We start from the raw sequence: 12,780 nt of genomic DNA on the forward strand, positions 1-12,780 counted from the left end.
TGTCCTGCTGTTGAGCTTCTCCCCTTGCTAAGGACAGATACGTGTCCAACATGACACTCGCCCCTCTGCCCATTTGCTGTGGGTGTGCCCCGTGAATAAAGAGAAGGATCATCTGGCTACTTGGTTAGGAGTGAAGTCTGTGTGTTGCGCGGGAGCATGCACAGAGGAAAAAGCTTCTCTTAAGATGGTTAGAGCCCTGAGCCCTGTGTACGAGAGGCCCTGTCCCAGGAGAGGGGCCCTAGCACTACCTGATGTGGGGAGAGTAGCCAGGGAGTTACTGGGGGAAAAGGGAAGGGAAAGGAAAGAAACTCTACCATCTTGGGGCACAGCAGCAGCATCGCTCAGGCAGGATATCTGTGGCACTGGATCTGAGCTCTGGCTCTGCTTCAGAGACAGAGGGCGGACTCCCTGGCATCTGGCATTAAGTATCAAACTATCAAGCAGTTTGTAGGCAGTGTGCTAAACCCTGGGCATCTACAGATCACTCAGGTGTGATGTCTATGCTCAAGCAACTCAGTCTAGAGAGGAAACAAGTCCATAAATAGCTACATTCCAAGAGAAAAGAAACTTGGGGCTAAAATGTTTCCAGATCTCCACTTGGTAGAGAGCCACAATCTATATGCCCATGCCTCTCTTATTTCCATGGTTCTTAGTGCAATTTCCTAGGGTACGTTTGAGAAAAAATAAGTATGATACTTTTTGCATGAATGAAGTTAGAGGAATTTTACAGTGTTAACTATATGGGGAAATCTGGTGCAGCAGACACACAAACTGCAGGAGCACCTTTGCAGTATCAAGTGGATTCTAAAGGATACATACAGGCTAAAGTGAATAGCCTGTGTGTATCTACACTGCTACTGCTAAGTCACTTCAATCGTGTCCGACTCTGTGCGACCCCATAGACGGCAGCCCACCAGGCTCCCCCGTCCCTGGGATTCTCCAGGCAAGAACACTGGAGTGGGTTGCCATTTCCTTCTCCAATGCATGAAAGTGAAAAGGGAAAGTGAAGTCGCTCAGTCGTGTCCGACCCTTAGCATGGACTGCAGCCTACCAGGCTCCTCCGTCCACGGGATTTTCCAGGCAAGAGTACTTGAGTGGGGTCCCATTGCAGGTTAAAAGGCCTTCATGAGTCCCTGATCTATATTCCTTGTAGGCATGTGCTAGAGCAAATCATGTGTGAAGGTCAAGGAAAGTGGTACAATGGGAGGTGGGAGTGGGTGGGCACAGAAAGTGTCTTTAGCAGCAGAACCTGGGAACAGAACCCAGGACTTCACCTAAACTCTCATCAGACAGCTTCGTGCAAGTTACTCTCATCCTTTGCTTCCTTGCCTATCAACTGGGAAGACTTGTCCTGATTCTCCACTTTTTAAGTTGTAAAATGAAGCATTAAAGGAATGTGGAAGGTAGGAAAAGCTAAAGTTCCATTCATTATCCCCTAAATAATTCACAAGAGGTCTGGGTGGTTCTGTTTTGCATTTGCTTTTGCCTACAGCATGCTCTCTGCCCACCCCCTCAGCTCTCCTGTGTCTACCCTCGACCCTCAGGAGGCTGCCGCCCTGACCAGTTCTCCTTTTCCCCTTTCACATTTGCTCCCTTTGCTCGTTGTTTATCAGGACCTAAAGCTTCTGTCCTGGAGACAGCAATGGCCACACAGTCCAGTACTCTTGCCTGGAAAATCCCATGGACGGAGAAGCCTTGTAGGCTGCAGTCCATGGGGTCGCAAAGAGTTGGACACGGTTGAGCGACTTTACTTTCACTTTTCCCTTTCATGCAACCCGCTCAGGTACTTTTGCTCCCTTTGCTCATTGTTTATCAGGACCTAAAGCTGCTGTCCTGGAGAAGGCAATGGCCACCCACTCCAGTACTCTTGCCTGGAAAATCCCATGGACGGAGAAGCCTGGTAGGCTGCAGTCCATGGGGTCGCAAAGAGTCGGACACGACTGAAGCGACTTAGCAGCAGCAGCAGCAAAGCTGCTGTCCATGTTGTCTTTCCCAACTCCAGGCTCTCCTCGTTGCTCTCTCCCACCTGCCGCCTGGGGGCCCCGTAGCACTCTCTGAGGAGGCAACCAGGAAATCCTGAAACAAAGTCGACTGCAAGGAGGGTCCTAATCCAAGAAAGGTTTGGGGTGGATGGGAAATTGCAAGTTGGGCCCACTTTGGGGTGTGTGGGATGTGATGCTTTTGCCTCACTGAGAAGGCATGGATTCCAAGTAATCCCAAAATGCAGATATGTTAGGAAAGGAATCCTGGGGCCAATTCAGAGAACCACAGAACGTTGGCTCTGAATTTTTCATTATGGATCCTAGTTCCCCCATCAGGGATCTAATTGGTGCCCCTGCACTGGTGTCTTAACCACCGGACCACCAAGGAAGTCCCTTGCAAGGTGTCCTAAAAAAACAAACAAACATAGTCAAGTGGTTTCTAAAACAGGCAAATCACAAGAACCTAGGAGAGTGCTTTCTTAAACTAATACATAAGTGATAAACAAAGGGCACACCACAAAGTGTAAGTCTTTCTCCCATTCCAGGCCCTACTCCCATTTCCCCAAAATGACCTCTGTCAACACTTTCCTATGTGTGTGTTAGTTGCTCAGTCATGTCCAACTCTGCAACCCCGTGGATTGTAGCCTGCCAGGCTCCTCTGTCCATGGGATTCTCCAGGTAAGAATACTGGAGTGGGTTGCTATGTCCTCCTCCAGGGGATCTTCCCAACCCAGGGATCTTCCCAAACCCAGGTCTCCCGCATGGTAGGCAGATTCTTTACTGTCTGAGCCACCAGGGCAGCTCACACTTTCCTATATATCCTTTGTACTCTATTCTGTATCTTGATTTTTCAAATGTAGCCAAATGTCTGGGAGTTTTATAGTTAGGATTCTTTAGTTTTATGTAACAGAAACCCATCCGGTCAATTAACAGCATAAAGAAGTTTTATAGGAAGGATAAATATTAAAGGGAAGATTGAAGAGCTTGAAGACTTAAGGGAATTTTCTGCTAATCCAGTAATTAGTACCCTGTGCTTCCACTGCAGGGGCCATGGGTTTGATCACTGGTCAGGGAACTAAAATATCTCAAACCAAACAGCATGGCCAATAAATAAATAAAAATTAAAATTCTAAACTTAATTAGCAAAAAATTAACTTAGAGTATTTGGGGGTCAAATTCCAAAAACAAAAGAAGACTTGAGAAAGAGAGGAATAAGAAAACTCCAGGAGGCCTTAGGAGGTAGAAATCCTTAAAAGTCTTGCCCTGGACTAATTCTGTTTCTTCCACTGTCACTCTGTTGAAGATTCAAAGTCTGGAGGAGAGAAGGTTAGGGTCTTATGGGCAGGTGGGAGTTGAAAAGATGTTCCAGAGACCCCTTCAGCAGATGTATTGGGAGGTCAAGTATGTTTGGATTTGACACCCCACCCTCCAAAGACTGTACACAATGAAGGAGAGCTCACTCAGCCCACAAGAGAAAAGGGGACGGAGGCCAGTAGACCAAAAAAGAAAAAATACCACTGAGATCTCAGGACATAAAGACCTACCTCACTGCAGATATCAATAATTGCATAGTCTTCCGTAAATTGTTCTAACCATTCCCTAATGATGGACAACTGAAATGGTCAAGAAAAAAGAACTGAGGACTGTGCGGTCTGGCTATAAAGAATCAGATTCTAGAGGCTGTATATGGCCATGCCCCATTCTCATCTATCTTGCCCAGAGCTCAGGGCGTATACTCAATTCACTATAAACATGTAGTCAGTGAACATCTGGGCTTGAGAAGTACTCCATCTCTTTTTCTCTGGATCAGTCTGGTGGAATGACAGCTTTGGGTCTGAGCTAAGTGTTCTGCTAGCACCATCTGCTGGCCCTGGAAAGCCTCTCCTGACTCCTGGCCTCCAAGTCTCAGCCAAGGGTGTTACAAATTACTAACACCTCTGAAAGAACTTTTAGTACCACAGAACCTATCTTGTATGTGCAGAGGGGAACTTACAAAACATTTACTTTGTTTCTTGTTTACTATGTAATGGATGTTTCAGTTTGCTGGCCTTTCTGTTTTTGCCTTTCCACAAAGACACATGGTGAGGTGCTGAAAGAGCGAGTAAAAATGAGCCGCACACCACGGTTCACACCACGGTCTAGGATTCTGAAGACCATGTTGTCCTTCGACATTTATTCGTCAGGTACTGAGCTCTGTGCATGGGTACTTTATGGCTGAACTATTAATAGTTACATAGCACTTACCAAAATGATGTTTTGAGCTTAGATGGTTAATAAGTCCCTGCAGGTGTCCATTGTTTTGAGAGGTGCTGTAGAAGATTCAGAGAAGTCTGTGACAAGTTCTCAGCCTTCAGAGAACCCAATCTAGTCAGGGAAACAATAAGCCAGACAATACAGGATAATATCTGTGGATATGCCTGCAAGTGTGTGCCTGCACGCCTGCTAAGTCGCTTCAGTCCTGTCCGGCTCTGTACAACCCTATGGACTTCAGCCCCCCAGGCTCCTCTGTCCATAGGGATTCTCCAGGCAAGAATACTGACATGGGTTGCCACACCTTCCTTTGGGGGATCTTCCCAACCAGGGATCAACCCCATGTCTTTTGTGTCTCCTGCTTGGCAGGCAGGTTCTTTACCACCAGTGCTACCTGGGAAGCCCCCATACCTGTAAGTACTAACTGTCAAATAATGACATTGCTTTAGACCTTAAGATAAATATATATAAGATAAATATATGTACTCTGCTAGACATGTGACAGTGCCTGGAGCATTTTGTTTCTTGTCACAACTTAAATAATATATATTTGAAAGATAAATATATGTACTATGCTAGACATGTGGCAATGCCTGGAGCATTTTTTTTTCTTTTTTGTCACAACTGAGGATGCTAGACATCCTATAATGCACAGGACAGCCATCCCTGTCCTGTCAAAGAATTTTATGGCCCCAAATGCCAGTAGTGCTGAGACTGAAAAACCTGTGCTTATGACCCTTAGATCAGTGATGAGCAAAGCAGGTATGATCTCTGCTCTCCTAGTATCATGGGGAAGAGATGTTAAAAATACAATAGCTTCCTGACAGAATTCAAGAACAGAGACTGCTCAAGAACCTTGCTTGATAAAATTCAAGACAGACTACTCAAGAACCTTGCTTGTCAAAGTGTAGTTTTCAGACCTGAAGCATCCGTATCACTTTGAAGCATGTTTAAAATGTACAGTATTGATCCCCGCCCCTTCCTGAATAAAAAGCATGTATTTTAACAACATCCTCAGGTAACTCCTATGCACATTAATGCCTGAGACACGCTGCTCATAAGGTTTCCAGAAAAGACAAGACGTGAGTTTTCATTGTTTTATGAAAACCAGGAAAGGAGGAAGCATATTCCAGGCGGTAAGAGCTGTATGAGGGAAGGTCCTGAGTTAGTAAATTGGAATTTCTAGTTTTCGTATCAGCACCAGGAACAATTAACATAGTGTTAAAGTTCGCTTAGCGCCAGACTTTGTGCTAAGAGCTTTAAATGGAGTAGTTCACATAACTCGCCTGAGGCTAGTAATAAGGCAAGCTCCATTATGTCTATCTACGGGAAAAAGGAACTCAGGGACACAGGGGTCAAAGAATTTGCTCAGGGATCCACTGACGGAGCCAGGCCGACGGAATCACAGCTGCGTTTTTCCACCATCCTGCTGCTGCTGCTGCTAAGTCGCTTCAGTCGTGTCCGACTCTGTGCGACCCCATAGACGGCAGCCCACCAGGCTTCCCGTCCCTGGGATTCTCCAGCCAAGAACACTGGAGTGGGTTGCCATTTCCTTCTCCAATGCATGAAAGTGAAAAGTGAAAGTGAAGTCGCTCAGTCGTGTCCGACTCTAGCGACCCCATGGAGTGCAGCCTTCCTCCGTCCACGGGATTTTCCAGGCAAGAGTACTGGAGTGGGGTGCCACTGCTTTCTCCGAGGTGGTTCTTATTCACCTTTACCCACAAGAGAGCGCCAAAGCCGTAGTCCCAGCTCTACCCACCCAGCCACGCAGACGCGTAGCGCAACGAGCGGAAGCCGGAGGCCCAGCGCCCACACTCCACCGGAAGTCAGTGCGTTGTGGGAAGCGTCTCGATGTTTATTTACATCCCGGCCTCCAGCGTAAAGCGAGTACACTTAGAATGGAAAGGACTGGATTCTGAAGATGACACGGCTCCGAAAAGCTTCCAAGAAGTGCGAAGGAAGCTTTGTGTAACTTTTGGCGGGAATCAAGGCTAGCAAAACCTCAGCGGTTTACTACTACTAAGACGGCCCGGGCCGCCCTGCCTTGAGCTAGAGTAGACGTCTCTATGGTTAGAGTAAACATAGAGAGGCGTCTCTCGGCCCTACGGGGTGGAACTGCGCATGAGTAGTAGCTGCAGCGTTGGAAAAATGGCGGAGGAAGAGTAAGTGTTCGGGGAGGTGTATCTCTGGCGTGGCTTCTTGAGCATCCGGTGCCATCCACGGTGTTTATTTCTCGCTGGGGGAAAATAAGGGTACTTGTGGACTGAAAGAAGAGAATAGGAAAGGCTCCAGATTACAGAAAGAGGAGTGAGGCGCCGTACGGGTTGGTGTGGGTGGGCGAAGGGGGCCGCCGCGGAGCTCGGGTCATCTCAAGCGGGCGAGGATTGACTTTCGGGCAGCGAGCTGAGAGCAGGCTGGGTTCCCCCAACTGTGCTTAAGTGTTACCACTGTAGCTGGGTCTGCACGCGACCCAACTCCACGGAGCGGAATCTCATCGCTGATAGTGTCTATAAAGCTGTGGCAGCATTAGCTCTGTTGACGTATATGAGGACCAGTGGCTGTGGGCTTCGTGACTTAAGTCTTTGGATCCTAGGAAATATGAGGGGTCCATTTTGAGGGCTAGTGTTAGAAACCAGATTTCGGAAGGGCCATAGCCCTTACGAATTTGAAGATAGTGTTTCCCTAGGCCCGGGATATCTTTTGGAAATCTGGTGCATACTTGTTTCTTAAGTACTATCGCTGGTCTCCATTTTCTGTATTAGGCCAAGAAGAAAGATCCCTTTGGTTCCAGAGAATCTCTTGAAAAAGAGGAAGGCGTATCAGGCCCTCAAAGCCACCCAGGCAAAACAGGCGCTTTTGCAAAGGAAGGAGGTAATGGTGGGAACCAGGTGGAGGGAATTAGAGTTTGTGTTTGAGTTGTATCCAGCACGTGTTGAACTAGGCTTGGTACCGATGGCCCCTTCCCCCATCGGTTGGGTTATACCTGATACTGGTTTCTTGTCTTTGTTTAGCAAAAAATGTATCAAACACTTTCCACGGGCAAAGTACTGGATTTGAGTTGTTGAGGAAGAAAGTAATTGCAGAGTTCCGGATTCATACCAAGTGATTTGAGAGACCCGAATTTGTACCTGGAAGATTTTTAATGTACCAGTTTTGTACAATTTTTGCTATTTGCTACATGATTTTGGAGAAATACATTTTGGAGGCAGTTTATGATGCCTAACACAGTGTTAGGATCCCTAAACACTTGATGGTAAACATTGCTGCTGCTGCTGCTGCTAAGTCCCTTCAGTCTCGTCCAACTCTGTGTGACCCCATAGACGGCAGCCCACCAGGCTCTGCCGTCCCTGGGATTCTCCAGGCAAGAACACTAGAGTGGGTTGCCATTTCCTTCTCCAGTGCATGGAAGTGAAAAGTGAAAGTGAAGTCGCTCAGTCGTGTCCGACTCTTAGGGACCCCAAGGACTACAGCCTACCAGGCTCCTCTGTTCATGGGCTGACAGCATGTACATTGGGTTTTTTGTTTGTTTATCGGGGACTTTTCCCAATAGTTCCCACGGCTTCTCAGCTTCACTTCTTTCTTGTCAATCTTGTTTTTAAATTATATAAGAATAGAGGGGACTTCCTAGCATTCCAGTGGCTAAGAATTCTCTCTTCTATCCCAGGGGGCACGGGTTCAATCCCTGGTTAGGGAACTAAGATCCTGCATGCTGAAATGTAGCCAGAAAATAAGTAAAAATAAATTAAAAAAAATAAAAGCAGGATGTTTGTTTGTGCCCCCTTCCAGAGGATAGGGGAAATAAGCTCTGTGAATAGTGACTAGTGAATTAGCATTGTGAAAGAAAAAGATGACTACAGAGGCCAAAAAATGGTGATGGTGGTCTGCCTTCTCTGTAGCAGAGGAAAGGAAAACAAGTCAAGTTTAAGCGACTAGAATGGTTTGTACATGATTCCTGGCGGCAGCTACGGGACAGAGTGCGACTCAGACGGCTAACAGTGAAACCTCATGGCTTGGAAGTGCCAGACAAACATTCCTTGGCCTTTGTTGTCCGCATTGAAAGGTAGGGAACTTGGGGGATTCCATGAGGCTGGGGAAACTGTTGGTTCAGCTTTAGGCCCTTTTTAGGGAGATGAGATTTAAGCCCTTAAGGCAAGCTGTGCTAGGAATTCTGGGCTAAGCAAAACAGATTTTGTCTTCAAAATTAGGGAGACTGGAGGACTTCCCTGGAGGTCCAGTGGTTAAGACTTCACCTTCCAATGCAGGGGCTGTGGGTTTGATCAGTGGAACTAAGATCCCACCTGCCTTTGTAGCCAAAAAACCAAAACATAAAACAGAAGCAATACTGTAACAAATTCAATACAGACTTCTACTAAAGTTAGTCACATTAAAAAAAAGACTCGGAGATTGGGACTTTCCTGGTGGTCCAGTGGTTACGACTCTACACTCCATTGCAGGAGGATAGGTTTGATCCCTGGTGAGGGAACCAAGAGTCCCACGTGCCACAAGGTGCAGCCAAAATATATATAAATATGTTAGGGAGACTGACATTAAGGAAACAAACATGAAAGTACACTAGTTGCTGTGAAGGCAAAGTGCTGGAGTTAGGACACGGTGGCCACAGTGTGATCTGTGGTGGTTTAGGACACTTGGAGCAGGAAGCTGCGGCCTGCCCACATGAAAAGTTTGGGGGGCAGCTTTCCAGGCAGAGATGCAGCAAGTTCAAGTGTAGGATCAAGGTGGTTTCTTAGGAACTGAACCAGGGTCCAGCAGATGGTGCATAGTCAGTGCTGGGGAGGGCTGTTTCACATTCAGCGATAACCTTGCCCATTCCTACCTGCACATACAGCGTTAGCTCTTCCTTTCATACCCAGTCATCCAAGTCAGAAACGTGGAGTTTTGTTTTTATTTGGCTGCAGCAGGTCTGTTTGAGCACACAGGATCTTCGATCTTCACTGTGGCATGTGAGATCTAGTTCCCTGACCAGGGATTGAACCTGGGCCTCTAGCATCAGGAGCACAGTCTTAGCCACTGGACCACCAGGAAAGTGCCAGAAACCTGTGGGTTTTAAGTATGTGTGAGCCTCCTATCCTTGCCCTTGCCCATAATCTCTTCTCCTTTTTGCCTTTTATTTGTATTTTTTAAATTAGAGTGTAGTTGGCTTTCATTGCCCATGATCTCTTTCCTGGACTATCACATCAGCTGTCTAGGTAAACTTCCCAGACTTTGGTGTCACTTTCTTGTTTCTGTTTTATAAGCTCTCTTCGGTGATTGTCAAATCTGGTTACGTCTCCTTTACTTAAAATCTTCTCTAGCTTTTAATACCCACAGACACAAGTCCATTGTCCTTAGCTTGACAAATACAGCCCTCCCCATTACAAGTCCAGGGACCATTTCTGTCCCTCTAGCGCCTCGGGCGTTGCTCCACATAGCGTGGTGAGTGATCTGTTTACATAGCTGCTTCCCACTCAGTTAACTCTGTAAGTCATGCTCTGTCCTGCCCTCTGGGTGCCCATTAGTGGCACACACTTGATGGTGCTTGCTGGGCAGAGCCTGACTTTGCTGTTCATTTCAGGATTAATGGGGTGAGTTCACTGGTGCAAAGGACCATTGCCAGACTTCGCCTGAATAAGATTTTCAGTGGTGTCTTTGTGAAGGTGACCCCTGAAACCATAAAGACGCTTCGTATCGTGGAACCTTATGTGACCTGGGGGTGAGTGTGGTTTTTGTGTGAATTCACATTATATTATACTGGAGAATGCTGAGAACATTGGGTGCACAGGGTACTGTTCTCCAGCACTGTTGCTGAGTCAGGGGAACATCGTGCCACGACCACAGTCGTCAGGGGTCAACTGCTAGCCTTAAGAACCTTGGAACATGGAGCAGGTAGAGCAGGGGTTATTGGTACAGCTCATAACGGTTTGAACAGGGCTGTGGTAGGGCTTGGTCAGCTGTAGATTAAGGCTGAGTAAGATAAGAGATTTGTATCTGTAAATTTTAATTTCTAATTACATAGTAGTTGGGCTGTGTGGGTTTTTTCCACCTCCTTTGGGTGTATGCTTCCCAAGTATCCCAGCTGCCGTGTGTTGAGGACACTCCTGGGGAAGGGGGTTGGGAGACTCCTTAGCCAGGCTACAGGACTGCTCTGCCATCGTGGTGCAGCCTGCCAGGGGCAGGGCGGCACTGTGATTGAGCTTCGTTCTGCCTCACATAGATTTCCAAATCTGAAGTCTGTTCGGGAACTCATCTTGAAACGTGGACAAGCGAAGGTCAAGAACAAGGTCATCCCTCTGACAGACAACACAGTTATTGAGGAACACCTGGGTGAGTGAGCGTCTGAGGAGTCGGCAGAAAGGGTCCCCAGAACTTGCCAGAGTGCTGAGCTCTGGCATATCAGAGCCTCGTGGTATGTGCTGGAAAAGTGCTAGATACAGAAATCTGAACCTTGTTTCTTAGGGAAGTTTGATGTCATTTGCTTGGAAGACCTCATTCATGAAATTGCCTTCCCGGGGAAGAATTTCCTGGAGATCTCAAGGTTCCTACGCCCTTTCCAACTCTCAGTGGCCCGTCACGCTACCAAGAATAGAGTGGGCTTCCTCAAGGAAGTGGGCTCACCAGGCTATCGAGGTGAACGCATCAATGAGCTCATCCGGCAGCTGAACTAAACCCAGGTGAGGTGGGGCTGAAACTGCCCTTTGGTGGACTCTCAGTGGGCCAGGCCTTGCCCCCTGAAAGGTCATCTTGCATTTACAAGTGTATGAGAATAACTTTGGGTGGGAGGTGGCTGGTACTCACAAATGTAGCAGATGGAGATACTTGAAACAGTGAGTGCCTGGTTAGGACGTGGGGCTGTGTGTATCTCAAGAGTTACAGGATAGAAAACACTTGAGTGACCAGAAAACCCTCTGTGTTGTTATGTTCATTTTAGCTGGAGATGGAGAGAGAATAAAAAACTAATTTCAAAAAGGATATTCCTTCCTCTGTTGAAGGAATCTTAGTTCTTGAAAACTTTTACTGTTGTGGTTACGCTTAGGTTAGGGTTCCAGTACATCTGTATTAATGAAGTTGTTTTTTCTTCCTCAGCGTACCTGAAAACAGTGCACTGGAAGCGTGTGTTTTTGTTTCATGGGATTGTTCAGCATCTTCAAGGAAGATTGCTTTCTGCTAGAATATATCTTCAGAAACTGGAGGAAAGGGCTAGGGGAAACATGGTGATGTTCCCAGCAGGCACTGCATCCCACCTCAGTTCCAAGGAAGAGTTTCTTTGTGTTTTCTGTGATGACCACCGTCCAGCTCTGAAACCAGTAGAAGGCTCATGCCATGGAGGAGGACGTCCTCTTTTGTCACGTCCATCCTGGGCGTTACTGTTGGTGACTGAACACTTAGCTATGAATGCAGACGGCAGTGGACCAAGCCCAGGAGCATGCTGAACCTTGGCTTCCTGGGGCCTTGTTTTTGGAAGAACCTGAAGCTAGAATCGAGTTAAATTCGAACTTGAAATTAAAATTGAAAGCACACAAAAACTGCTTGGCTGTCTCTCCCGCAAGTTCATGTTCTAACTTCAGTGACGGTGTGGCACGCTCTCGGGCTGGCTCTGGGTATATCCAGTGTCTTAGCATTGCAGCTGGCTTAGTGATTTTCTCTAGCTCAGGATTTTAACCTGCTCTTGGATCTGTGAGAAGGGCCCTTTCCCAGAAAAACATACACTCCGGTTTTTTCTTGGAAGTTTAGGATATTTGTAGATCCTTCTCAGGGACCCAGGGACCTTATGTGAAGAAGTCCTGCGCTATCAGGATTGGTCACACAGGCTGTGATCTTGCAGCCTCCTCTGGTTCTGTGCCCTGTGGGAAGACCAAAGCTTACCAGGGTTTATTTTTCCCCCTTTCAAGCCAAGTGGATGTTTCCTACAATATGGTAGAATGCTGAGCCCCTGTGCCATTAATCAGTCGATCTAAAAAGAAGTGGAAAACTTAATCCAAGCCAAATTTAAGAATCATAACTCAGAAAGAGCATCTCAGAATGCTCTAAGAACTGTTTTGCCCATTAGAAGTGAAGACAGTTACATAAATTTTTTGAGAGAGGAGGGCTATACATCAAATAACATTGACAGCTGATACAGACCTGAGTGCCATGGGGCCCCTTATCAAGATGGAATGTTACCTCTAAGGGCTTGTCTTAGGAGAATATTGCTCTTTATGGTGGGGTGGAAGTTTCTGCCAATGGGGAAAGTTTGGTCAGTGCATAATGCAGCTAGACACAAATGCACAGTGGCAGGAGAGAGAAGGCCACAGAGAAGGTTTCTTGTTTTGGAGATTTCCTTAGTCCAGTGGCTAAAACTCCGCTTTCAACGCAGGGGGCCAGGGTTCAATCCCTAGTCGGGGAACTGGATCCCAAATGTCTTAAGTTTGCTTGCATGCTGCAAAGATGGAAGACCCCATGTGGAAGATCTGGCTCAGCCAAATAAAACACTTACAAGTCTTGCCGAAAGGTGTATACTTCACAGTTTCCCTCTGTTGATCTTTAATCTTTTGACAGAAAGTGTTAGGTGACC

The 12,780-nt window shown here is 46.9% G+C and overlaps 1 protein-coding gene across 1 annotated transcript; it reads left to right on the plus strand.

The window, feature by feature from the left end:
* Positions 1-6,366: 6,366 nt before the first annotated feature.
* RPL7L1 (ribosomal protein L7 like 1) lies at positions 6,367-11,752 on the plus strand. The gene is made up of 7 exons (XM_086371704.1): positions 6,367-6,394; positions 6,995-7,103; positions 8,129-8,292; positions 9,805-9,942; positions 10,444-10,553; positions 10,686-10,900; positions 11,313-11,752. The coding sequence occupies exons 1-6, from the start codon at positions 6,381-6,383 to the stop codon at positions 10,892-10,894; spliced, it is 744 nt and encodes a 247-aa protein (XP_086227830.1). The 5' UTR covers positions 6,367-6,380; the 3' UTR covers positions 10,895-10,900; positions 11,313-11,752.
* The last annotated feature ends 1,028 nt before the right edge of the window (positions 11,753-12,780 follow it).

Source organism: Bos grunniens, chromosome 23 (assembly GCF_055505025.1).
Source record: "Bos grunniens cultivar Pamir isolate PY7600 chromosome 23, Bosgru_T2T1.0, whole genome shotgun sequence".
NCBI lineage: Eukaryota > Metazoa > Chordata > Mammalia > Artiodactyla > Bovidae > Bos > Bos grunniens.

Coding starts and splice junctions, on each gene's coding strand:
- RPL7L1 (XM_086371704.1), top strand. Junction 8,293..9,804: donor TTTGTTGTCCGCATTGAAAG/GTAGGGAACTTG, acceptor TGTTCATTTCAG/GATTAATGGGGTGAGTTCAC. Junction 10,554..10,685: donor AGTTATTGAGGAACACCTGG/GTGAGTGAGCGT, acceptor CTTGTTTCTTAG/GGAAGTTTGATGTCATTTGC.